At 36.6% G+C, this 27,927-nt stretch overlaps 3 protein-coding genes across 14 annotated transcripts in view; 2 read left to right on the top strand and 1 right to left on the bottom strand.

The window, feature by feature from the left end:
* The window catches only part of LOC123875723 (transient receptor potential cation channel trpm), a 244,813-nt gene that overhangs the window by 111,617 nt on the left and 105,269 nt on the right, over positions 1-27,927 (bottom strand). The window lies entirely within an intron of this gene.
* Positions 1,452-5,066, top strand: LOC123875767 (allergen Tha p 1-like). Its single transcript, XM_045921810.1, has 3 exons — positions 1,452-1,533; positions 3,208-3,392; positions 3,976-5,066. The coding sequence occupies exons 2-3, from the start codon at positions 3,209-3,211 to the stop codon at positions 4,182-4,184; spliced, it is 393 nt and encodes a 130-aa protein (XP_045777766.1). The 5' UTR covers positions 1,452-1,533; position 3,208; the 3' UTR covers positions 4,185-5,066.
* LOC123875744 (leucine-rich repeat-containing protein 15-like) lies at positions 8,742-10,821 on the top strand. The gene is made up of 2 exons (XM_045921774.1): positions 8,742-8,978; positions 9,530-10,821. The coding sequence occupies exon 2, from the start codon at positions 9,530-9,532 to the stop codon at positions 10,811-10,813; it is 1,284 nt and encodes a 427-aa protein (XP_045777730.1). The 5' UTR covers positions 8,742-8,978; the 3' UTR covers positions 10,814-10,821.

Raw genomic sequence — 27,927 nt, 5'->3', positions numbered from 1 at the left:
CCTACATACATACGTAGACTGCTAAAATCATAACCCATCCTTTTGACATTGCCGTAGTCGGGTAAAAAAGTGCCTAGCGTAAGCTTGGAAAGTAATAGGATCATTATTTAACATTTTCTTATATTCCGAAGCACTTCCCAGCTGCATAAGCTTACCGGTTAAGTCGCTACTAAATGGCACTTTTGACCTAGTTTTATGTATGTGCTGTAAGTTAGTATATTATACCTACTATATTCCCTAGTGAACTTTCTATTATCTTAATAATGCTTTATAAGTAGATATTAGCATATTAAGTCTCCACTCTACATTTTTTCTGAAACCTTCAGGAATTTACTGATCCACCCTTTGAATAATCCAATGTGGAAATCTAGTTGAAACACCGCCGAAGGGATTTGGTTCCATAGTTTGCATGTGCCTGGAAAAGAAATTTGGTGCACCAGGCACACAGGTGGCGAGGGTGAAATTGCTTATGGTGGCACCCTGTGCGGTTTTTTATAATAAAAAATAGCGAGCAAACGAGCAGGCGGGTCACCTGGTGTTAAGTGAGTACCCGCCACCCATGCATATTTGCAGCACTAAAGCCGATGCGTTGCCGGCCTTTCAGGAATTTGTTGGTCCGCCCCTTGAATAACCCCATGTTGTAATATCTAATGGGAACACCGTCGATCGAAATTGATTCCACAGTTTGCATGTGCGTGGAAAAAATAAATAAGCAACTTATTTCTAAAACTTTTTTTTTTTACTTAGTTTTTTTTTAATGAAAATATTACAATAAAACTTAAAGCTAGCCTTATCTAATTACTATACAAATCATGCCCGCGTGGAATGGTGCCAAGAATACTGGCTGCATTTCCGCGTTGGACAGCCAGGCTGATCCGTTGACACTATTCTAAAATATCCGTTATTTCTAAAACTAATTTAGAATGTTCTCGCAGTGTGATATATTTGTGCAGAATTTCAGGTGTCCGAAGCCCGGCTAGGCGGGTGGTGAATGAGTCTTTTGGGGGCTTCGTGCTAATAAATTCCCCAGTAAGCTCGTAATAAACTAGGCTGTGGCTTTAGGAAAATATATTTCCGAATATACTCGTATTTTTATTTGTATACTGGGTTTTAAATGCATGAACAAGATAAAGTTCAAAACTAAAACCCCGACTACACAAAGTCTCTACAGGCTATGGTTGCTTAGCATTCAAATGAGAATGAAACTACGTTTGTATAAACCAATTGACGAAGAGTCCTCTATTAATATAAAACATCTTTGCTAGTTAGTTAAAAAAACTGGTCCATACAATGTCAAGGAACGCAGAAAATTTTCTCATAAATTTTAATGAAGTTGACATTGAATAGAAAATTCTATCGAATTAAAATCTGATCGCGTGTCTGATAAAGTAAGCAGATGTTAATTATCGTAAGAAATCGTCACAAGGATTGCCGGCGGGTATAAAATGAAGAAAATCGTTAATGATTCATTAGTTCAGAACGTTTATTTAAGGAGTTCAGTTCATGAGTGTGTTAAAGGATTTATAGGATCAAGTAAGTGTGGTTTTGATTGTTACTTACGAACTTTGAAACCATGTGTAAGCTGAAACCTGTGATTTAGTGTACGTTGACTTTCTAAGACTTTACCTATTATAGAAACGAGACAGATTTATGTTAGAGCACTGACCTCTCTAATACATGTACGTTGGGCTCTATTGCTGATCTGTTTTTGAAGCAATCTAATTTTCACCATCTTGGCGCTAACAGCTGCAGTCACCGTTTGTGAGCGTATTCGGAACTAAATGTTAGTGATGAAACTTCTCTCAACACGAAGACGATTTGGCAAGTGTCAATTTTAATTCCCGGTACGCTCGATGGGGCGCTTCGAATCGGCACAAAAATAATTAAGGGGCAAGCGTCGGGTCGGACCGGTTTTTCGCAATTTGTAAACTAATACGACAAAATAGGCTTATGGCATTCTATTTGCGACAATGGCAGTATTATCCTCACCTATTTGTATAAAAATCTTTACTTGAAAGGGTACAGTTTAAAAAATTAGCTCTAGTATCGATTGTAACTCACAAATTAGTCGACACTAGAGCTAATTTCTTAAGCTGGACCTTATCAAGTAAAGATTTTTATATAAACACGTGGAAATGAAATGCCATCGTCGCAACTAGAACGCCATAAGACTACTTTGTCGTATTAGCTTACAAACTGCGAAAAACCAAATAAAATTTGAATTTCGCAGGCAGACCCGTCCCTTGCCCCATAACTAATAACCGGCTGGACTCACGTGATTATAGTCAAAGTAAGCCCAACTAGTTCCAGCTGTGTCCCACTAGTTCTAACACATTGAAATAGCTGGTTCAATGTGTTAGAACCATAATTCTATCTCGTTTTAACTCTAGGTCTGAACAAAGTCAAAGTCAAAGTACACTATAGATCTCAGCCTAGAAGTCCTTAAGTCTTGGAGCTTGGTGCGTTCGGGTAACTTACCTGGAATAAAAAAAATTAAATAAGCTTAGTTTTATAAACGGGCCCCCAAAACCTAACTTATTTCTAAAGCCGTAAGATTAATGGACAGTGTGGCATCAGTGTGGTTAGGTAATTCTGTTGGATACAATCCCTAAACAGGATTAAAATCTAGTGCTACATTTTTCCGCAGGCATTATACTAATTCATTTTAGTTTAGTTCATAAATTCTAAAGATACAACAGAATAAGCCACAATATAGCTATTTTAGTTTCCCTTTCAATGAAATGTAGCTACATGCCCTTTTCTCGCTATTTGTCCTCTAAATTGCTTCACAGATTCACTTTAGTAAGTTTGAGGATGACCTTTAGGTTGTGAATAAGATTTCTGGGCGTGGGCGGTGTATTAAGAAAAGACTATTTTTAAGGTTCCTTCCCTCTTTAGAGGACAAAAGCAACCTTTATAGGATCCTTCAATCTCGTTTTCGTTGCCCGTCTGTCTGTGTGTGTGATAATACCTTTTTAATAGTAAAAAATTTAATGAATAGTGATAATTAATTACGTAAACTTAAAACTAAAGCTACGAGGGTTCCAAGTCGCCCAGGGCGCCCAAGTCTGAGAAGAGCCCACAACAAACTCAGCCGGGTATTCTTTTTTTTATTTTATTATCACCACTAGTTAGTGATGGTTATACCAATTCCATGACGCACCCTTTGATATAGTTGAGAAATGCAACACAATATTTCTGTTCTAGGATGAAGCTGCTCCTAGCTGTGATCCTGATAGCTTCAATCATACACGTTCAAGCACAAGCCAACAAAGACAGGTTCAATTCCGTAAACATATATGAAGTTCTAGCAAACAAGAGGTTATTGACAGCGTATATAAAATGCGTTCTGGATAAAGCACGGTGTACACCAGAGGGCAGAGAATTAAAATGTAAGTTAAAGGAATAAATTTTTAACCAAAAATCCCTTAACCCTCTTCACAGATTTATGTTAGGGGTTGGTACAACGATTAAGAAAGGGACGATCCCTTGGAGCAAGATGAATAGGCAGAACCCAGTTTTCTCCAACATACCCAAGTTCCATGCTTCAATGATTAATCTACGCCGTTTTTATGGTTCCGTAGTTAAACAGGGAACCCTCATAGTTTTATCTAGTCCGTCTGTCTGTCTGTCTATTTATCACAGTAATTTTAAAAATAAACTATAAGAGCTGTAATATTGTTTAGTACCTATAGTTATAAAAACTTGTCACTGCTATTAATAATATAGAGGCTTTCAATGAAGAATAATTAATTTTTCGCTTTTCATGTTCAGGACTTATAGGTATCTAAGTACTTTATTTTTTTCAAAATTTAATTATTGTAGCTTAGAGTTCTATAACTGTACAACCTTACAGCTCTACCCATATTGTAATTATTTTTAAATGGCTGTGACACAGACAGACAGACGGACTGGATGAAACTATATTGCATTGTTTTACTTCGTTACCCTATAAAAATATTTTTTATATTCTAGCTCATATAACAAAAGCACTACAGAGTGGATGCGATACGTGTACAGACGGGCAAAAGGAAGGGGTCCGTAAAGTCATCGCACACCTGGTGAAGCATGAACAGGACTACTGGAAACAACTCGTCGAAAAGTATGACCCTGAAGGAGTCTATTCGCAGAAATACGAGGACGAACTGAAGGAACTGAACGAGGACGGAAAAATTTCAAAATGAGCTGAACTGAACAGGATCTCTTTCTTTCTGCTCTATTGGTCGAAAAATGGCACTTAACTCGCTTCGGTTACCTAAGTTTCCCTCTCTCTCACACATGTTAACATTTTCAATGATTTTGAAAGAATCCGTACACTTTTTAACCGACTTGGAAAAAAGGAGGAGGGGTTCTCAATTCGTCGGAATCTTTTTCTTTAACAAATGTGGCTCAGACAAATCCTAAACAATGAAATTACGCTCATTTTAGACATATTTTTCGAAATACGAGTATACATATAGATTTGATAGAGAAAAATAGGGATGTAAAATACTGAATGTTTCCGCCATGTTTCTTTATGAAATACTACTGATATTACAATGAAAATATGTCTTATGTGTTGTAACCTACTCAAGTTTATTGTTTAAGACTTTGCTTAGCAACATTTGTAAAAAGATTCTCTCACAAACATTGAAAATATTAGAATGTGCATGACAGAAGGAAACAAAGCTAAGATAACCACAGCGCCTTAAGGAAAATGCTGTGTCGAGCTTTGATAAATAATTACAAGAGGAGCGGAAAAGTGTCCGTGAAAACATCCTCTGTTTGCATTCATTCTCATTGCATTTACGCATTGCTTTTAATTCCTGACCATTTAGACGAGCGTGGCGATCCGCTGACGCTACGGAGTTGATGTAGTGAGCGCATGTCTATAGAAGTCCATATAAAGTACCTATACCCATAAGAATACTAACCGCACGAGTCCGTGCAGCCGGGTAATTCAGAACACTCGATTCGATAAGTTATCGTACGATAAGATGTATTTTTCAATTGAAAGTATCGGTATCGGTATTCGGTATCTCATCGTACGATAACTTACCGAATCGAGTGTTCTGAATCGCCCGGCAGGTCGGGTGCCGGGTGGCTCTAATGAGCTATGACCTCATTTTACTATCCTGCTTTGTTTTATTATTCTAAATCTAATTTGATATTCTGCTATTGTGTTTCATTAGTTATTCGATTAAAGTGAAATGAAATGAAAATTTATTTATCTTGTTTAAGTAGGTATCCGATATCTATCCGGTAACTATCCGATGACCCATTAATATCTCTATAATGTTTACAATTTTTATGATAGTGTTTTTACTTTTTACTTACACTTCAAGTTAATTTCTAGATAATTTTAAATACATATCAAAAATTGTGGAACCGGCAGGATTCAAACCTTCACCTCCCTTGGAATCGAGCCTGGAGGCCACGGTTCACTTACTACCAGTGATATTACATACTCGTATTTTAGTGATGATTAGTGATCGCTGAAATTTTTTATCTGTATTTAAAATTATTCTGTAATGTTATTAACTTTACTCAAACAAATACGTTCCTTAGCCTATAGTCATTTTCCCGTTCTAGATTTGCAGTTATATCCTATGCATCATCACTTGTCATGATATTAGTCATCACTCATCATGTAACATAAAAATAATTTAAATAACAAACTATACAACATCAACAACAACATATATATTATACAATTTCGGTAGCGTGACATGAACATATAAAGTTATTATTTCATTGTAATAAAACAATAGTTACGTTAGCTAGGTTAGTTTTAAAATTATAGTATTGTTCGTAATTGTTACAGTGGAGATCATTTATAGTTTCCAATTAAACTTGATGTTATTTTTGTAAATATTCGTGAATGTTTGATATTTTAATGTTTATTTAGTACTTATCGCTCGGTAAATGTACCGTTCTGTTATTTTATTGACTGTTATCACAGTTTACACTAACTGTTTGAATATTCAATTAAATGTAAGTTGAATGAAAACGAATGAATTTTATTCATTTCCAATGAAATATTTACCGCCACATGTATTGTTTTTATTGATAACCGTAGGAATAATGTAGCCTAATCCTTAAAAACTCTGGCCTCCACTTCGGGGGCCCGGGATTTGACCTCTAACTTTTCAGAATAAATAATTAAATACCTATCACTTGCTTAGGGCAGTTACGCACTCATCCGATCCGAATTCGTGAAAATACGTACCGAAGTAGTCATAAAACTATTTGTATGGTAGCTTACGTACTAGATCCGACTTCCGTCATCCGATTTCCCTCTCTGTCATCCTTGAGAATATCTCGGACGTGCCTTCATTCAAGCCCGCTAGTGAAGAATGGCATTAGAAGATAGCTTTTTATAAATTTCTACGAAAAGAACTAACAAGATACCTATGATGTAACAGAAAGTCCCTTTTCAAAGCAAGGAGCTTAGCGTTCATTTTCTTTGTCACTAGCAGTTCAGCTTTATATTCAGAGTTCAGACTTTCTGAAGCTAATGATGTAATTATAGAGAACAAAGTAACTTTCATTATGCAACATTAAGCCATTTTAGCAAAGATTTTATTTCTTTTTGCGTTTGTTAAGGTTCCGTACCCGAAGCGTGCCAACGGGACCCTATTACTAAGCTTCCGCTGTCCGCCCGTCTGTCTGTTAGCGAACTGTATCTCGTGAACCGTTTTAGGTATAGAGGTTGAAATGTTCATAGAATACGTATTTTTATTTCCGTTATAACAAAAAATATTAAAAATTTCAAAATGGCCTTGAAATTTTTATAAAAAATCACTTACCACCAGGTGAAATCGCAGTCTTGTATCAGAATAAAAATGAACTTAGAGAAGAAAAGAATAAGCGGAAGCGAAGTGAGCGTCATTTTTTTTGTAATATTGCCCACGAGAGAAGCACCTTTTCAGCACCACCATCTGGGGTTCAGGGTGGGACCCCTTGATCTGTGGGCCCATGGCATTTTGCCCAGCTTGCCACTCTAGTGTTAGCCATTATCAGCCCTACCGTTACCTACGCATCGTGGACGCTTCCGCATCGCGCTCCCGTTCCTGCGTTCATAACACGCAGGTGTGGCCATAGCTTTAAATAGGTACTGGTCAAAACAAAATAGAACATCGAGAACAAACACGGCTAGCATGTTAAAGTGAAATTATTTCGAACCTGACACAATTTTATAATGAATATAATTAATTATGAATATATTTCCATTGTTCAAACTAAATTGAACACGCGATTTTTAATGTCGTCACTTTGGGTGCGACATTGTTTTAATTTTATCAGTATTACTTATCTACATAACTAGGTGTTGACTGCGACTTCGCTCGCGTGGATTTAGATTTTATATATCACTTGGAAACTCTTTGATATTCCAGGAAAAGTAGCTTATTTCAGAGTTGAAAACAAGTGTTTTAAAATTAACTTGTTTTCTGATTTAAACAGGATCTCTTTAATTTTTTTGAATCGGAGATCTTATTTTTTTTTCAAATTTCCAATCCTATCCACCTCCGGGATGCAATTTGCAAGTTATCTCAATACCCAAGCATCAAGTTTTTAGTTTGGTTAAACGGATGGACTGAAAAGCAAAAGTCCCGCTGGAACTTTTTGCTTTTCTGGGATAAAAACTAGCCCATGTCCTTCTCCGGGATAAAAGCTATCTATGACGAATGTGTATATTTATGAAGTATGTACCTACATATTAGGGATGCCTAATTCCTATTCCAGTAAGTAATAACTATTTATTAATCGTTTCGCAAAGTCTAATTAGTAATTATTACATAATATCTAACAATAATATTATATTGTTATTTAAGTAAGTATGTAAATATAATATTATCGTAAAACCTTTTTAAATTCTGGATTTCCTTGAATAGGTACCGAAACCTTATTAATAGGATGACAAGGTTCAATTTGTATCCACTGCAGTTATGATGATTGAAGAATCATGAGTCCTGATGTTTATGCCAAATCATTATAAAGTCTAATGACACAGAAAATAAAGTCTATTTTTCAACAAATAACCACTATGTCTACATTAACGACAGATATAGACATATACAAATACGCTAGATAAGGTGCCACACACAATGACAGTTATTTTAGTGCCGATTCAAGGCGCCCTACCGAACGTATCGGAAATTAAAATTGACAATTTGTGTCAAATTATGTCTTAACAGGGCTATCTCCGTCACTCGTTTCCACTCGTTTCATACAATCGTAGTTCCAATTTCATTTGAATATTAAGCAACCAAAGTCCATGAAATTTTGCAGACATATTCTAGAAACTAATATCTGTGTCTGTGGTGTTTTAGATTTTTCTAAAAATATGTAGTTTTAAAATTACAGGGGCTCCAAGATTTGTATGAAAATTTTAAGACCGCGTAACTTTGAAACCGAATATTTTAACAGAAATCTGGAAAACCACAGACATAGATATTAGTTTCTAGAATATGTCTGCAAAATTTCATGGACTTAGATTGCTTAGTATTCAAATGAAATTGGAACTACGATTGTATGAAACGAGTGGAAACGAGTGACGGAGAGAGCCCTCTTAATGTCTCATCTCTAACATTAAATTCCGACTATGGACACGAGACGCTCACTACTATTTGGGCAACAAATAGCGACAATCAAGTTGCTTCAATAACAGGTCGGCAATAACAAGTCCAGCGTAGTTGTATTGTACAGGTCAGTGACAGTAACCAGTTTAGCATCACCGCTATAAAGAGAGACTAAACGCGTACAACGCGTACGGACTACGGACGTATCATTTTGCAATACTATTTCAAAGTTAAAACATTGATCAAGACAGTGACAGTGAGGAAAACAAAGGAAATTAATTCCAAGGGTGATGATTTTGTGAAACTTTCACAAAATCAAAGCTTTCACAGTGAAATCTTTGTGAAACTTCCATTGGTGAAGGATAAAAGTCACGGCTGTGAACTTTTGTGGTGTCTAAAAGATGCAGATTGACTAAGGTATGGGAATTGGGATATAATATTGTCTTCTTATTTTAAAATATTAATGTTTATCTGTCTGTCTGTTCGTTATCTATGCATTAGCAGTTACGCGACTTTGCATCCTACCAGAAAGCTAAATAAGTAGTTTCGCGGTGACTTTGCCGTTAGAGTGCCTTCTACCAGACCATTACAGACCTGTTGAAGAATTTACCAAATGGCCCTATCATGGAGTCGAACCCAGAACCATCCATTTAAAAGACTACAGCGCTCACCACTGAGCCAAGGAGGTCATAAAAATAGCATTATAGCGTAATCATAGAAATCATAAATTATTCCTCCAAAGGCATAATAGAAACACAAAATACCATTAATGTTTTGTATTAGGGTGAGACTACGAGTATGATCTCCAAGAGATGAATAGGAAATGTTTGTGTATTTCCAAATATTTTGAAACGTGTTCATATTATAGAATACAGAGTATTAACCACTAGTGGATGCCCGCGACTTCGTCCAAATGTTATGTTGATTTTGATGAGTCGTAATAATCCCAAAAAATTGTCTCCTTCCAGATGCCGATATCAAAAATATATTGCAGTTGTCACCTCCTACTTTTTTTCCTTATCTTCGTAAAAGCGACCCCGAAATGCGAAATCACGAACCAGCAAACAGAACACCATGTCACTTGCACTCCAACTGATAACTCCGACTACAACCTACAAAGAGGTCTAGTATCTGATAACAACGATACTATAAAACTGACTCTTCGCGCCTGCAGAATTTCCCAAGTAGAATTAGAAGCATTCGAAAACCTATTTGCACTAGAATACCTCGATATATCACAAAATAAAATCTCCGAACTAAAATTGGGAGTCCTAGATGGCATGTTACAAGTTAACCATCTGAATTTATCACATAATTTGCTAACCGAATTTTCGCTATTCGATCAGAAACCTAATTTGAATACTTTAGATTTAAGTGGGAACAAAATAGAAAATTTAGAGCTTGCAATATTTGATCCGCTAGTGAAGCTAAAATGGTTGGATTTATCAGATAATGCGTTGAAAGGTAAAGATATAAATCCTTATATTTTTGATCAATCCACGAAAATAAATTACATAAGCTTCGCAAGAAATAACATGAATCAATCACCAGAAAACCTATTAAGTGCTTTGGAGGATCTGAGAACGTTGAATTTAGATCGGTGTCTACTCACTGAAATACCTGCATTTGCTACTGGACGCAATCTTAGAACATTGCGAGAACTAATCATATCTACCAATCAGATTACGAAACTCGACGATGCAACAACATTTATTAATCTGGAAAATCTAAATACACTTAACTTAGCCTACAACGTTATAAAATCGATTGATTTCAATACATTCAAGTCATTGAAAAAGCTCAGAGTAATAGTATTACGAGGCAATAAATTAACTAATATACCAGATACTCTATTTAAGGATATGAAGAGCGTGGGTAATATTGATTTGTCACACAATGAAATAACAAGTATTTCTGTAAATGCTTTTCGTGGGACATCGTTAAAAAACCTGAATTTGGCAAGCAACCGTATTACATATTTGACTGACAACTTTTGTTTGGAACTAAGAAACTCTGGGGCGATACTAACAAAGTTTTACTTCAATCAGAACCCTTGGCAATGTGCATGTCTAAGAAATATACTGGAGGAAGTGAAGAAGTATAAGATATCATACAATGGAGTAATGTATGATGGAAAACATCCAATATGCGTGACAACCAGTGAAAATTCCTGTAAAAGACATGACACGTTCAATAGTGTTTATACGGAATTGTATGATAGGTTAGTTTTAGGATTGCAAATAGATACTTGAAAATTGTATTTCTCTAGTTTATTTTATATACTCTTGTAAATATGTGAGTAGTTTTTTAAATTTTTAATCAAGTTAGTAAATTTTTTTGACTCATGATGAAACAAAGATGCAGGCGATGCGATGGAAGCACACATATTATTATCTCGGAAGAAATCGGTGTCTATACTCCATCGTAGGGTTACGAGAAATGCTTGATGGTAAGTTTTGAGGGTAGACTGATCGATTAGATTCACTAGACTTGACCAGAGTTTAAGAAATTGACATATTTTGATACATAAAATGTTTACGATTGATATTCTTTACAGTTAGTTTAAGATTTTCCAATATTGTCACTTCTAACAGTGTGTAAGTGTAACAAGATCTAAGTGGAAACCATTTAAGCAAATACTTCTTAGGTCCTAGATGGTAATGTTTTTACTAGCTGCATAATTTAACCTATTAACTAACAGCTGAACTGCTAAGTTCACAGGCTGCAATTTATCCATAAATCTTCACCTAACCGCCAATTTAGACTGCGATATATTTATCACTTTCCAAGTTGGACAGATTTAATTTATTGCAGTACTATATTTTTTTTAACTATTTTTATTTGTGGGTGTTTCAGAGTCATTTTACCTCTGATAATATAGTAAATATTATTTTGACCTCTGATAATGTAGTTAATATTATGATGGCCTTACGTTTCGGGCGAAGGTAAATTGACGAAGGTGAGTGAGTGTCCCTTCATCACGTAGAAATAGTTCTGTTAGGGAGGCTTTCTTAGGGGTGAACTCGCACTAACTTGCCCATTACAGTTTACACGTCATCTGCAATGGAAAATGAGACTCTACTCTGATATTTCATAAGAAAAGTCAAGAGTCACTCATCGGAGTGACGGAGAGCTATGCTTGGAGTCTCTCAACCCGCAAAGAGCAACCGCCGAGTTTCTTGCTGGTTCTTCTCGGTAGGAACAGCATTCCGAACCAGTGGTAAATTATTTGACGATTCAAAAGCACTTGTAAAAGTTTATTTGAATAAAAATCTATTCTATTCTATTCTATTCTATTCTCTACGTGATCAAAATCAGAATGAAAGAAAACCAGAGTAATCGGCATAACTATGGGCAGGGCACATAGTTCAAAAACCCGGTTGACGTTGAGGTCCCAAGGTGCTCCGTGCTAGAATGGCGACCTCGCACTGGAAGACCCCTCACTAGGTGGACAAACGACGTGTGGAAGACGCAGTCCAGCAATGGGTGCTTATTGGTTGATAATGACAATGATGAAGAAGAAGAATTTTAGAAGTGAATTAAGTACCTACTTTATTTCTTTTTCTATCGTTAAAGCTGTATAAAGAACGGTTATTGTTAGCTATTAAGTTCATAACAACCGACGGCAGGTCATAAATTACGCCCAACCGCGAATTTCACTGCGTGTATGAATTTATCCCATCAAAAACATAAATGTGAAAAAAGTGCCAAGTTCGATAGAGAAAATGAGAGATTGTAAGCTTCGCCGATAAAAGGTAAGCTTCGCCGATAAAAGCATTGATATCTAAATAGGTGCCAAGTTCTTATAGGTCTTTATATCATTCCTACAAGAATGTACAAGAAACTTTGATCGTTTTAAAATATTATTTTATGTTATTGAGTACATATAACTCGGCAAGTTTTAAAAGTCAGTAAATCACATTTTACGTTTAACATAAAATTTAGTTTAAGCTTAAGAATGTATTGGCAAATATCAAAACTTGCAAAGTGTACTATATTTTATATTAAACATTAAATGTAATTTACCGACTATTAAAACTTGCCAAGTTATATGTACTCAATAACATAAAATAATATTTTAAAACGATCAAAGTTTCTTGTACATTCTTGTAGGAATGATATAAAGACCTATAAGAACTTGGCACCTATTTAGATATCAATGCTTTTATCGGCGAAGCTTACCTTTTATCGGCGAAGCTTACAATCTCTCATTTTCTCTATCGAACTTGGCACTTTTTTCACATTTATGTTTTTGATGGGATATCATAACTTTTTGTGAAGTTGATTTCTCTTCATGAACTTATTAAAATTACTTCACAAATATTGTACAGAATTAAACTTTAAAACAACACGATAATAGAAACAAACCAAGAAAGAACTTCATCTAAAAAACCAGATTTCCGTACCTAACCTTATAGGGTGTCTAAAAACTTTACTTACCTTAACTATCTTTCAGATCTTTTTAAAGTTAAGGCTTTTAAAAGTATTTCTTGAGAGTGGCACTAATAATAATAATAATGTCCTGACAATAGATTGCCCGAAAAGAGAAAACGCTTTATAGGATGGCCCTCTTCACCAAATATCAAATATACCACGCAAGCTGCCATCGTGGTACACTTCGATCCTTATGGGATACAAATTCTCTGCGGCCTTTAATTCAGAAACAGCCCCATAGGTATTCGATTGAAGCATACTCGCACGATACTGTTCTACAGAATCGTAAGGCTCGCCGTGTTCGTTGCACGTCCATGCGCTCAAATCTTGCCAGTGTTGACAGACATACTCGACAATTGCCGCACGCACGCTACTTGCTAATTGCGAATCAATAGAATTATATAGTGAGAATGCAATCGAATGGAATAAACAACTTCCATCGGGAGGCATTGAAATTATTTCGTGCAATATGACTGAGTCACTAACCAGTAACTGCACTGTACGACTCATACTTGAAAATAATTATTTCGTAAAATAATTAATAATAATATCACAATAATTTAAAAGAACACCAAGAAAAAATATTTAAGGTAGGTAGATTGTAGGGCAAATAGTTTCCTAATGGGTTCCTATTCCCTACTTCGGAAAGTGGCAATAAGTATCGGGCGCCGCACATAGTCTAGATCGCAATAAAACTAGAATCCGGAGGTGAAAATTTCACCGTGAAGTACGCAAAACTTCGACGACGAGTTTGCACGGGTTTATTCCAAACGAGGAAAGTTATGGTTCAAGGGTAGAACAGCAGGAACATTCATTTACCACGCTTAAAGTTCACCGCGAAATCGTTTGCACTGGAAACTGCACTCAATATCGAAGCTGTGCACTTTGAAACACTTTTCAAGATGTTTTAAAAGAGAATTACATAGTTGTTATATGTGCGAACATGTAGGTTAGTCCTTAGTATGAGATCTCGCCTAATCTTGATCGCAATAAGTACCGGGCGCCGCACATAGTCTAGATCGCAATAAAACTAGAACCCGGAGGTGAAAATTTCACCGTGAAATACGCAAAACTTCGACGACGAGTCTATTTCAAACGAAGAAAGTTATGGTTCAAGTGCAGGGCAGGAACATTCATTTACCACGCCGCGAAATCATTTGCATTGGAAACTGCACTCAATATCGAAGCTGTGCACTTTGAAACACTTTTCAAGATGTTCAAAAAGAGAATTACATAGTTGTTACACGTATGAACACGTAGGTTAGTCCTTAGTATGAGATCTCACCTAATCTTGATCGCAATAAGTATCGGGCGCCGCACATAATCTAGATCGCAATAAAACTAGAACGCGGAGGTGAAAATTTCACCGTGAAGTACGCAAAACTTCGACGACGAGTTTATTTCAAACGAGGAAAGTTATGGTTCAAGGGTAGAACTGCAGGAACATTCATTTACCACGCTTAAAGTTCACCGCGAAATCCTTTGCACAGGAAACTGCACTCAATATCGAAGCTGTGCACTTTGAAACACTTTTCAAGATGTTTAAAAAGAGAATTACATAGTTGTTACACGTATGAACACGTAGGTTAGTCCTTAGTATGAGATCTCACCTAATCTAGATCGCAATAAGTATCGGGCGCCGCACATAGTCTAAGATCGCAATAAAACTAGAACACGGAGGTGAAAATTTCACCGTGAAGTACGCAAAATTTCGACGACGAGTTTGTATGGGTTTATTTCAAACGAGGAAAGTTATGGTTCAAGTGTAGAACAGCAGGAACATTCATTTACCGCGCTTAAAATTCACCGCGAAATCCTTTGCACTGGAAACTGCACTCAATGTCGAAGCTGAGCACTTTTAAACACTTTTCAAGATGTTTAAAAAGAGAATTCCACAGTTGTTACACGTGGGAACACGTAGTTTAGTCCTTAGTATGAGATCTCATCTAATCTATGTAGATCGCAATAAGTATCGGGCGCCGCACATACGGCCGTATTCACAAACGTTACTATGAGGTCTCAAAGTAAGCTCGAACGCATAGTGTAGGTTCCACCAATCAGATCATTGTAAATTGACGTGATACAGTCATCTGATTGGTGGAACGGACACTGTGCGTTCGAGCGCACTATGAGACCTCATAGTAACGTTTGTGAATATGGGTGTTAGTCTAGAGCGCAATAAAACTAGAACGCGGAGGTGAAAATTTCACCGTGAAATATGCAAAACTTCGACGACGAGTTTATTTCAAACGAGGAAAGTTATGGTTCAAGTGCAGAGCAGGAACATTCATTTACCACGCCGCGAAATCATTTGCATTGGAAACTGCACTCAATGTCGAAGCTGTGCACTTTGAAACACTTTTCAAGATGGTCAAAAAGAGGATTACATAGTCGTTACACGTGGGAACAGGTAGGTTAGTCCTTAGTATGAGATCTCACCTAATCTAGATCGCAATAAGTATCGGGCGCCGCACATACGGCCGTATTCACAAACGTTACTATGAGGTCTCACAGTAAGCTCGAACGCATAGTGTAGGTTCCACCAATCAGATCATTGTAAATTGACGTGATACAGCCATCTGATTGGTGGAACGGACACTGTGCGTTCGAGCGCACTATGAGACCTCATAGTAACGTTTGTGAATACGGGTGTTAGTCTAGAGCGCAATAAAACTAGAACGCGGCGGTGAAAATTTCACCGTGAAATACGTAAAACTTCGACGACGGGTTTATTTCAAACGAGGAAAGTTATGGTTCAACAGCAGGAACATTCATTTACTACGCTTAAAGTTCACCGCGAAATCCTTTACTCTGCTGAACTAGGTAGGTACTTTGAAACATACCATAGTTCTGTTGCCTTTCTGCTAAGGTGAAACTTTCATTAAAGCCTCTTCAGCATTTATCCCTCACTAGCTGATGCCCGCGACTTCGTTCGCGTGGATGTAGGTTTTTTAAAATTCCCGTGGGAACTCTTTGATTTTCCGGGATAAAATACTTTTTATCCCGGAAAATCAAAGAGTGTACGTTTGTTACTCCTTCACGCAAAAACCACTAGACGGATTAGGCTTAAATTTAAAATGGAGATAGATAATATCCTGGATTAGCACATAAGATACTTTTTATCCCGGAAAATCGACGCGGGATTTCGAAAAACAGCTAGTTGTGTATAAACGTTCGTATAAATCTAAGAAATTGCATTTTACTGTTGCTAAAGGACCGCCCCCATTTCGAGTGTCTAAATAATTTACACTAGATACAATTTTACTAATTAAGCTGAAAGCACCCAGCTGAAATATCAAAGACACGCATTTAGAAGCAGAGGTTCAGTTTCAAACGAGAAGTTCACAGTTCAAGTGCTGCAATGCAAAACAGGAGCAACATTTATTCACCTCGTTTGAAGTTCACGGCGTAACCCTTTGCTAGAGTAACATGTTCACTTTGAAACACTTGCCTCCCATTTACAGGAAAATTGTTTCAGCTGTAAGCAACAGCATATACTGCATCTTTGGATGGTTCCGTACAACGGGATGCTCTTAATAAGCCTCCGCTATCCGTCTGTCTGTCAGCGGCCTGTATCTCATGTCCATGAACCGTAATAGGTAAATAATTGAAATTTTCACCAGAGTTTCTATTACCACCGCCTCCAACTAAGCTTAAAGCTTGTGCTAAGAGTGGGTACGATAATAGTGCAAAGGGTGTGGATTGAACCGCCAACCTTTCGGATTTCAGACCGCTCCGATAACCGCTGAGCTATTGAGGTTTTGTATATAAATAGTGAGCAAACCTATAAAATCCGCTGGATCTTGTAAGTCTGTGTAGAAAGTGTGTGTTGTTTGTTGGTTTGTCGATCAATCCACACCATATCGGAGCAACGGATCTACATAATTTTTTGGATATAGTTAAAGACCTGGAAAGTAACATTGGTTACTTCTCATCCCTGGACATCAAAGAGTTGCCACGGGATTTTTTAAACCTAAATCCAGACGGAAGAAGTTGGAGACAAGTCATATTGGGAATGCTACAAGTCAAAGCTGTCAAATAAAAAATCCACCCTAGATTCATAATTACTCAAAGTGACAAGTTTTAAATTAAAAATTAGTAACACCCCCGACAAGTGGTTACAGTAACTAGAAAAGAGCTGATAACTTTCAAACGTCTGCACCGATTTTCTTGGATTATAACTAAGAACACTCTCGGTCAAGCCACCTTTCAAACAAAAAAACTAAATTAAAATCGGTTCATTAGTTTAGGAGCTACGATGCCATAGACAGATACACAGATACACACGTCAAACTTATAACACCTTTCTTTTTTGGTCGGGGGTTAAAAATCTAATATCAGATATCGCGCCTCCAAGACGTTTTCATTAATTCGAAATACTTGAGAGCAATTAAAACGCAATTAGTTCCAACTCAAACACCAATAACTTCTCCATTATAAACTTCTAGAGCTATTGAGATGGATCGATACCTCTAATATCTTGGTCGTTGACTTTTCAATCTATACTAATAAATAAAATTGAAGTGTCCGTGTGTTTGAACGGGCTAATCTTCGGAATGGCTAAACCAAAATAGGTTTAGCCATTCCGAAGATTAGCCTTAGATGGGACTTTCAGAGACAAGTAGAGGATTAACCAAGGAGTAACATAGGCTACTTTTAACCGACTTTGAAAAATGGAGGAGTTGTGTTTTTCTACCTATTACACTGATATCTTCGAGATTTGTGAACCAATTTGCGTAGTTTTTTTTTAATCGATAAAGAAATTTTGCGACATTATTCCATAAAAAATTTAGATTCCAACTCCTCAGTCCTGATGGAGCAGGGGATCTGACCAATCCACGCGAGCGAAGCTGCGGGCATCAACTAATAGATAGATAGATAGAAACACTTTATTGAACACAAAAACACATGTAAAGGATCACAACACAGAGAGAAGAAAACAGAAAAAACAATTGTGTGCAAAGGCGGCCTTATTGCTTTTAGCAATCTCTACCAGGCAACCTTTGCTGAAAGGAGAAGTGCTAGGGTTGGATAGTACCAGTTGGATAGTAATAGGTAATGGATATAACTACAAGCAAGGTTTAAAGACAGTTTTTAGGGTTCCGTAAGTTTGGGTGCATTTGAACTTCGTTCGACACGGGTATAAGTAAGGGCTTAAAGGGGTACATCTCGTAATTTATGAGATCTATTTCACGAGGTACTTTATGAAGTCTTGTATTGCAACTGAAACATTTTATATTAAACTAGAGGATGCCCGCGACTTCGCCAGCGTGGATTTAGGTTTTTTGAAATCCCGTGGGAACTCTTTGATTTTCCGGGATAAAAAGTAGCCTATGTGCTAATCCAGGATATTATCTATCTCCATTCTAAATTTCAGCCAAATCCGTCCAGTAGTTTTTGCGTCAAGGAGTAACAAACATACACACACACACACACACACACACATACAAACTTTCGCCTTTATAATATTATAGTGTGACTAGAGGATGCCCGCGGCTTCGCCCACGTGGATTGCGATTTTTTGAAATCCCGTAGGAACTCTTTGATTTTCCGTGATAAAAAGTAGCTTAAATGTCCTTCCCCGGGATGTATCCCAAGTCTGTACCTTTCATTAAAACCGGTTCAGCAGTTGGGCCGTGAAAACGCAGCAGACAGACACACTTTCGCATTTATAATATTAGTATGGAATAGTCACTAGATGATGCTACATTTTTTTTTAATCCCACGCGATCCCGGTAAAAGTAGCCTAAGTTATATTTTGTCCAAAGAATAATCTTTATCCATCCCCAGCCAAATCCGTCCAGAAGTTTTTACGTGAGAGACGTGAGAGTAACACGCTTACACACACATACAAACTTTCGCCGTAATAATATTAATGTGATTATAATTAATTATAATACTTACATACCAAGATTTCCACGAAGAGACAAGAGTGAGGAAAGTAAACAGAAAGTTTGATAAAGGGATAATCTGTCACAAATCCCTGTACCATTATGGAAGTAAATATCGCCATAAGTTTGGGGGCATTTGAACTTCGTTCGACACGGGTATAACTAACGGCTTAGGGGCTTATAATTTATAGGCTCTATTTCACTACTTTATGAAGTCTTGTATTGCAAGTAAAACATTTTAAATACCGTGGGAACTCTTGGATTTTCCGGGATAAAAAGTAGCCTATGTGTTAATTCAAGGTTAAACTATCTCCATTCCCAACAAATAGTTTTTGCGTTAAAGAGTAACAAACATCCACACATACCAACTTTCGCCTTCATAATATGCATTAGTGTAATACCAACATAATATGCATTAGTGTAATACCAACTAGACACCTTTTCCATTTCCACCTTTACCATTAGTATTTATTTAGACGATTTAAAAGGACTTGTAAAAAGTTTATTTGATTCTATTTCTATTCACTCTCATAGAAACTTCCACATGCCACGGCCTTTATGAGCTTCCGCGGTGGCGGTAATCACTTAGCATCAGGTGACACGCCTGCTCGTATGACACGATTCATATTTCATATTTAAAAAAAGTATGGGAATCTGTCAAGCTTTCTAAAAATAAGAAGGCAGTCAGCCCGTGACCTTGCACGAAGTATGATGACGAACAGATTTTGTTTCACATTTTCCGTCGAATGTGATAATGAAAAATTGAACTTGTAATAAAGAAGATGAATTTTTTAATTTTATAAAAAAAAATCATACGTCACAACAAAAATTGAAAAAACTCGCTGAGTGCATGACATGTTCAAACTCTGACAAGGGTGTAATTGATTGAGTTGGGGTGCTGAAATTATTACTGATTTTGAGAATACCTAATTACTCTTCAGAGTAATTCTGACTTCAGACTGGCCCTATACCCTATCCGCGGAATGAAGTTAGTATTTTTTTAAATTTAGATACAAGTTAGCCCTTGACTGCAATCTCACCTGGTGGTAAGTGATTATGCAGTCTAAGATGGAAGCGGGTTAACCTGGAAGGGGTATGACAGTTTTCATTAAACCCACACTCCTTTGGTTTTTACACGGCATCGTACTAGAACGCTAAATCACTTGGCAGCACGGCTTTGCCGGTAGAGTGGTAACTAGCCACGGCCGAAGCCTCCCACCAGACCAGACCAGACATTTTGAAATTATAGAATTCCAAACCCTTGCTGAAAATCGACCCCGCTACTCCCACTAATAAGCCACAGCGCTTACCACTGGGCCAGGGAGGTAGTCAAAATATCAGTGGACTTCGTCTGCGTTGGTGTTAGCTGGTGGGCGTGCTGCCTTTTTGGGAGTGTTTTTTTTGTTAAAACTGACTGGAAAGCGCTCTAAGGGGGTGCCGTGCGTGTGTCGGCGAGCGCCGGCACAGACGGGGTCCATACTTGTATAGTTTAACTAACTTGTTACAAATAACTACAAACTTGACATTGGCTAATCTTTGTAAAGCCAGACGAGAGAAAAAAAATATCAGTTAGTATTAGCGTTCTCTGTTTTTATATGGGACTAGCTGATACCCGCGAATTCGTTCGCGTGGATGTAGGTTTTTAAAATTCCCGTGGGAACTCTTTGATTTTCCGGGATAAAAAGTCAAATGAAAAAAAAAAGGAAAATGTGCTAATCCAGGCTATAATCTATCTCCATTCTAAATTTCAGCCCAATCCGTCCAGTAGTTTTTGCGTAAAAGAGTAACAAACATACACACACACACACATACAAACTTTCTTCTTTATAATATTAGTGTGATTACGTAACAAAGAGAGCGCTCTACTAACTTCACTCCGTGGATAGGTTACCTATAGAGATTAGGGAACAATAATGTTAGTCTGTTTATCCGCGCTTTGTTCGACATGGGTATAAGTAACGGCTTTAGTTATTACAAGCTGTAATAATACTGTATATTTATTGCCGATACAAAATATCCGATATTCACGGGAGTTGTTGGACCCAATAATAGGGATAGGGACTAATAGGATTGCCAAACTAATCCAACCGAATATTTAACAAGAAATTATTGTTAACTAGAGGATGCCAGCGACTTCATTAGCGTGGATTTGGGTCTTTAAAGATCCCGTTGCAACTGTTTGATTTTCTAGGATAAAAGTTACCTATGTCAATTAAAGGGATGCAAGCTACCTCGGTACCTTTCATACAAATCGGTTAAACGGATGGGTCTTTAGGAATCCCGTGGAAACTCTTTGATTTTCCGGGATAAAACGTAGCCTATGTCCGTCCCAGGGATATAAACTAACTCTATATCAAATTTCGTCAAACTCGGTTAAGCTGTTGGGTAGCGAATATGTAGCAGACAGACAGACAGACACACTTTCGCATTTATAATATAAGTATGGATTAAATAGTATGGATATGTTAAATAGTATGGAGATGATGCCCGCGTCGGTATGGATTTAGGTTTCTTAAAATCCCGTGGGAGCTCTTTGATTAACCGGAATAAAAAGCAGTCTATTCTCGTTTCCAGGGTGCACGGTATTTCTGTACCAAGTAGCTCATGGTGCCTGCAACTTTATCCATGTGGATTTAGGTTTTTTAGAAATCTCATAAGAACTCTTTGATTTTCCGGGACCAAAACTAGCATAATATATCCTGTATCAAAATTCTTCAAAATCGGTTGAACGGATCGGTAGTGGACAACTACCAAACCAATTAACAGACAGACAGTCACACTTTCCGTTTTATAATATTATTATGAAAGTATGGATTGTATTAGGTAAATATTACTTGTTTTAACGTGAAGAAAAACAATGTGAGGAAGCCTGTATGGCTGAGAGTTCTCCATAAAATAAAATAATAAAAAATAAATAAACTTTTATTTCAGGCCATTAGACCCATAATTGTGTTAGTATGACAAATAACTTAAACTATGTTAGTAGGTACTTATTTCTAGCTTAACAACTAATTCTATAACTAAAAAGCCCGAGGGAGCCTCTTGGCGCCTATGTGCGCACCCCCCCAGCACCTCCAGAGAGGACTATCTAGTTTCCTGGCCAATGCGCTGAGAAGAGTGTTGGTACTACTCATTAGCCTGCGCATCATGGACGCGGCACGCTTGCGCATGATCGCGTAGAAATCATCCACGCGAGCATCCGCAAACATTGCCGACGCACTGCAGTGTCGAGGCTTCCTCAACACCGCTCTCAGCACATTGTTATATTGAACACGCAAGGCACTGTAGGTCCGCTGCCTGTAGATAATGTTGAGAAAGTTGTATGAAGTCACTTGGTCAGAGGAGACCCGAAAGGTCGCCGGTACAAACCCCACCCGTTGAACTATTGTCGTACCTACTCCTAGCACAAGCTTTACGCTTAATTGGAGGGGAAAGGGGTATATATTAGTCAGCATGACGAACCTGCCTAATATTCTTAAAATACTTCACATACCTAAATAGCACCGACATAGGCTACATCCGTCCTATTAGTTCATGTTTCGCTTACACTACAGTCTGCACACATATTGTGGCTATAAATAGTTACGATAGTTTACGGCGTTATTGAATTCTCTCGCTGCGCGAATTTACACATCCAATACCTACGTAAATGCATGCCGTAGGGAAATCTAGGGAATATTATTACACAACCCATTTTCAACTGCGCCTTGTTACTCATTTTGTTTGTTTGTAATTAATAAACTCTGAAACTACTGAACCGATTTTAATAATTCTTTCACTATTAGTAAACTACTTTATCCAATAGTTTTATGATATTATAAAGAGAATAGATTTGTTTGTTTGTTTATAATCAATAAACTCTAAAACTACTGAACAGATTTTAATAATTCTTTCACTCTTAGAAAACTACTTTATCCAACAGTAGTTTTATAGTAACTATTAGGTAGGTACAGAGATGACGGACTCTGTGAAAAATTCAACTCTCTACGGGTTTCGGTTTATGGGTTAGTGAGATACAGTCCACTGACAGACAGTCGGACGGGTAGACGGATGGACAGCGGAGGCTTTGTAATAGGGTACTGTTGGGTCGGGTACGGAACCCTAAAAAGTCTTTAATTTTAAATTCATTTTCTGTCCTGTTTTAGCATTTAGTTTAAGCATCTTTTTTTTTTTATTAAAAAGAAAAAGATGCAGATACTCTTTTGTTTAGCTAAAGACATCAAAACCCGCCAGTAAATAATATTAAGTATGTATCTGCGCCACATCTATGTCAGTTTCTGTATAAGCAATGACTGTAGCACGGTAATATTATCTATACAGTATTCTAACTCGGCCGTATCTTTGAAATAGATACCTACAGTTGCGCGGTACGTAAACATGCGGTAGGGCTGCCCGCCTCCAGCAGTTTAATTACACTTGCCTACTTTGTGTTTCCATCTAGTTTTGTGATTGTAAATATACTTTTTTTTATATAAACAAATAAAATACTTTGTGAATTGCATAGGAAATGTTCAATAAAAATGCGTGTTGTTTTTTAATTGGTAGATTTAATTAAAAAACCATGTTTATGATTGAATAACAAATCGGTCTTATACATTTGAGACCGAAAAATATTTGCGCCTCGACTGAGACGTAGAAAACGAACGTTACGAATTATTAAATTTTAAAGTTTAAAAAATCCGCATTCTAGTATAAAGCTTTTAATTAAAAATTGTTTTGGGAAACATGGACAAGATGGAGAAAAATGAATATATTTTAATTGGTTATAGATACCTACAGCTACTTTACAATTTATATATTTGGTTTTAAATGAAGTTCGGAATATTTTCTCCATTTTTTCTATATATTCCACAAAATCATCGCTGGGTACAATCAAAAAATTTGCGAATTAATCTTATTGTAGTCCCGGTACCTTAAATACCGACATTCTGAGCTGAAATTGTGGCTTCTTTGATCGGGTTTCACATACAACGAAAAAATCGCGCGGTTATTGTTAGAAAAACAAAACACCGCCCGTTCGTCACTGCGGCACAGTCGCGACTGTCTGCGTGTCGAGCGCCTGCCGACATCGAGGTGCGTAGGTATAGCTCGCGTTTCGTCCGTTTGTATGAAGTTGGAATACTGATACATAATATTACCGTGACTGTAGTTACGATAATTTACACTTTACACCTTGCATTCAATTGTCGTACTGCGCCAAATATACACGTCCAATATCTACGTACATGCAGGCCGGAGGGAAATCTTGGGAATATTATACGACGCCTTTGCATTTGCGCCGCCTCGTTGCTTATTGTTTGATATAGGTAGCCATAAAATACATCTCAAAAGTAGTTCGAAAATGGGCTGTAAATATTACCAAAAAAAATCAGACACTAAAAATCTCCCTCTACAGACAGACACACACAGACAACAAAGTGATCCTATAAGGATTCCATTTTTCCTTTTGAGATACCGAAACCCTAAAAATTCGAAAAAAAAAAGTGTTTCTTTTACAAATAGAACCCTTCGTGTGTAACGCCGACTCGCATTTGACAATATTTTTTTTTTAATCGTCCAAGTTGTTCATTGGCTGTCAATAACACCAAATCAAAACATAAATGTGTCTCGTGGATCTGTTTTTGAAATGCGTTTTCAAAAGTACGACTATTTTAAATAATTCCATCGTACTGCCTTCCGTAGTAAAAATTGGAAAAGTTCCAATTTAATGCAAGTGTTTTTTTATTTGAGCTCTTGAACTCTTACGAAATGGCACTCGTTTTCGAGATTTATTCTCAGGACGACCCATTGAATTGCTCAGACCTATTGAATTTGTTTCCGGGTGGGAATTTTCCCGACAAAGAGCAACGCGGTCTTTCTTCTCAAGAGGGAGAGGGTGGATTAACACAACGTTCCTCTCTGCCATAGTCGTCTGAGGGAAGAAATATAGAGGCAATTAAATTCATCTAAATAATATCATAAATACAAAACTGTCTATCTATGATTTTTCTATTTAGAATGAGCCGTTGTGTGTAGTCCATTAAGTTGATTGTGCTCCTAGGGGTGGCTCTTTCAAAATCAATGATTGTACTATATATTTATAGAATAATAATTATATTATTTGTTTTGCATGCAACGAACAACATGAACAAATTAGATCTCTAATTGTGAATTATACATCGATGTATTCGATGGAATTATATTATTGTTTCAGAGCTGTAGGTTTGCATCAGCTGAGTCTGGCCAAACTTTCAACTCCACACAATAGCGGCTTACATAACTTTTTCAACTGCCACCTCAAATTCACCCCTAGTTTCTCATTAAACGGGTACGAGGTAGCTTTTATTTTATTTTATCACTACATAGATAATGCCCGTGACTTAGTCCGCGTGGGTTTAGTTTTTTTTAAACCCTCGGAAACTCTTGAATTTTTCAGAATAAAAAGTAGCCTATGTCCATCTCCAGGGTGCTGCCGGTGGGCCATGAAAAAACAACAGACTGTCAGACACACTTTTGTATTTTCAATATTAACAATGTACATACAATGTACTCAACAGAGTCTTTATCTAGGCTATAGCTTAGATAGGTAGTTAAAATAATTAAACTTAAACAAAGGTCGCGGTGTGAAAAAGGGTTAGGTAAATATTATAATTAAATCAATTAATCACTCAGACTAATTATGGCAAAAAACGCAGATTCACTGGCGTTCAGCGCCCTCCATTGTATTTTGTGAACTCACAAGGGGTCACTGTACGCATAAAATAATGCCTACATTTTATATTTAATTTTAAAAGTGTTGCTTGATGGAAATTTATAAATAAAATACTAAATTTTCACACAAAAATTTTCTAAGAAAGTTGGAAAAGACAGATATGTATATTGTATAAGAATTCTTGGCATCTACGTAAACAATCGTAAGTCAACCGAGGTACCACTGAGTAAGGATGGTATGTTACTGGTATCATGGTTTTAGTTCTAAATTTTAACGGTATTACGGCAAGACACTAAGAGCGCAATTTCCAGCTACGAGTATGTGGTGGCGATTCTGCAATGGAGGCTCTGATGCAAAAAATCGATAAGTCAAAAATTCTTAATTCGAAGAACAACAATAGTTGCGTCTAAAAGGGTTGTATAGACTTTTTGCATTGGTCAGGTCTTTCATAGGAGTTATCAGTTTTAGCATAAAAAGTAAGAATAAGTTCTATTAGCTTGCATTGCTACTTTAAATATGACAAAAATGGACTTAGAAACTTCCCGCATTTTCTACAATTCTGATCTTATTTTAAAAATTATTACATAGCACTTAAATAAAATTAATAAAAAATTCTGTTCCAATTGTGCTCAAAATATCTTCAACAGTAGGTACCTAACATGTTCAATTATTGTAATCCATCAATCATGATAACGTTAGGCGATTAACAGATTATTGGAAACAGCACGGTTAAGTTGTCACGATATACTATACTCACTATATTATGTCACTATTCTGTTTTCTGTTTGTTAGTTCAAACAGGTTGAGCAGTCTGTAAATTATAGTGTGTTAAATTTATGACTTTTTACGTAGTTAATAATTTGCGCATAGGTATAATAAAAATCGTGTCTTGCAATTTTTTATAGTAAACTATCGTTAGTGTTACTTAGAGGATTTTACGTCGTCAGTGTGCGTATTCAAATGCTTCGCACTATTTTGCCATATTGAAATTATAAATGTGCTATATTCTTTAAAAAAAGATAAACTTTTCTCTCGTAGATGGAGAATGGAAGTTGTTATAAAAACTACCATACCAATAATAAATCTATATTTTGAGTCGAACCTCTAGTAGAACCCTTATTGTTTAGTGAACAGGTAAAAATTGACGCTGAACAAATAAATAATTTTGATTATTAATTTTGTACGGGCTTAAGATTTAGGTTGATTTCCAGAGTAGCTTCAAACGTCATTATCATACCTGAAACAATAAAAAAATTGTTAATAAACTATTTTATATGCAACTTATACGGCAGTGCTGTAAAATGGTTATTAGATCAATTTCAGTGAAATATGAGTAAACTACAATACGACTGTTTGTTTAGGGGCTCAGGGTGGGTTAATTGAACTGACCTATAAACACAAATGGCTCAATAGCCGATTGTTTCCATTTATTAGTACCTAAGCCCAGTCCCCTAGCATTGAACATTTGATTATAGCATTGCGAGAATCGAAATTGTCGTAGGTAATTGGTTGAATTTCTGCACTTAAACCCCTGAATTAACTGATAATTCATTTCAATTTTCAGCCAATATCGTTGTCTCAAGTCTTATGAATGATTCATTCACAAAAATGCTAATTTTTAACGCAAGCTCGACAATTTTTCATGAAAACAGGTCAAAGGTGTTATATCGAAGTTAGTCACGATTTAAATGTTGTATTTGTAGATAGGTGGGCAAGGTGATGGTTATATCCCGTAAAAAAATTCTAAAACTCCGTATCGACCAATTCTGTATTATACTAGGGGTATATTACTTTTTTAATACCCACGCACCTGTTGTTCCGAGCGAAGTGAACCCGAGGGGTGAGATGCGGAATATTTTAGCATAATCTGGTTATGCTGACATCTGACGCTTCCTACAAATTGCTGCATTTGAAGTTACTTTCAAGCACATTTTGAGTAGATAAAAGGTTGTTTTGCTTTGAAACTACGATCAACTTTTTTTACTATGTATACATATTATATTATTGTTTTACTTTTATTTAAAAATCTCTCTTGCTTCAAGTCAGCCAAGTCTTCATTCTATATAAAAGGGTTTTTATAGAATACTACTACGTTATTTCCATCGTTACACACTACTGCATTTAAACACATGTACGTTAAATATACAAACTACCTATTAAAATATTTTTAAAGTAGAGAAAGAAAAAATTTATGTCTGCAGAAATCCGCAGCAACAAAGTATTAGTTTATCTCTTCATCTATCCTTGGCACCATTCCACGCGAGAATGTTATAAACAGTAATTAGATAAGGGTAGTTTTAAGTTGTATTGTTACATTTCCAGTTTTGAAAAAAAATAGTCTTTTAAAATG

Source organism: Maniola jurtina, chromosome 20 (assembly GCF_905333055.1).
Source record: "Maniola jurtina chromosome 20, ilManJurt1.1, whole genome shotgun sequence".
Classification (NCBI taxonomy): domain Eukaryota; kingdom Metazoa; phylum Arthropoda; class Insecta; order Lepidoptera; family Nymphalidae; genus Maniola; species Maniola jurtina.
Note: the sequence above shows the minus strand (reverse complement) of the source record. Positions and strands in the feature narration are given on the sequence as shown.

Bases quoted from the DNA above. Each gene is read 5' to 3' on its own strand.
- LOC123875767 (XM_045921810.1), top strand. From the start codon at position 3,209: ATGAAGCTGCTCCTAGCTGTGATCCTGATAGCTTCAATCATACACGTT. The intron at 3,393-3,975 runs GTAAGTTAAAGG...TTTATATTCTAG, and splicing joins AGAGGGCAGAGAATTAAAAT to CTCATATAACAAAAGCACTA.
- LOC123875744 (XM_045921774.1), top strand. From the start codon at position 9,530: ATGCCGATATCAAAAATATATTGCAGTTGTCACCTCCTACTTTTTTTC.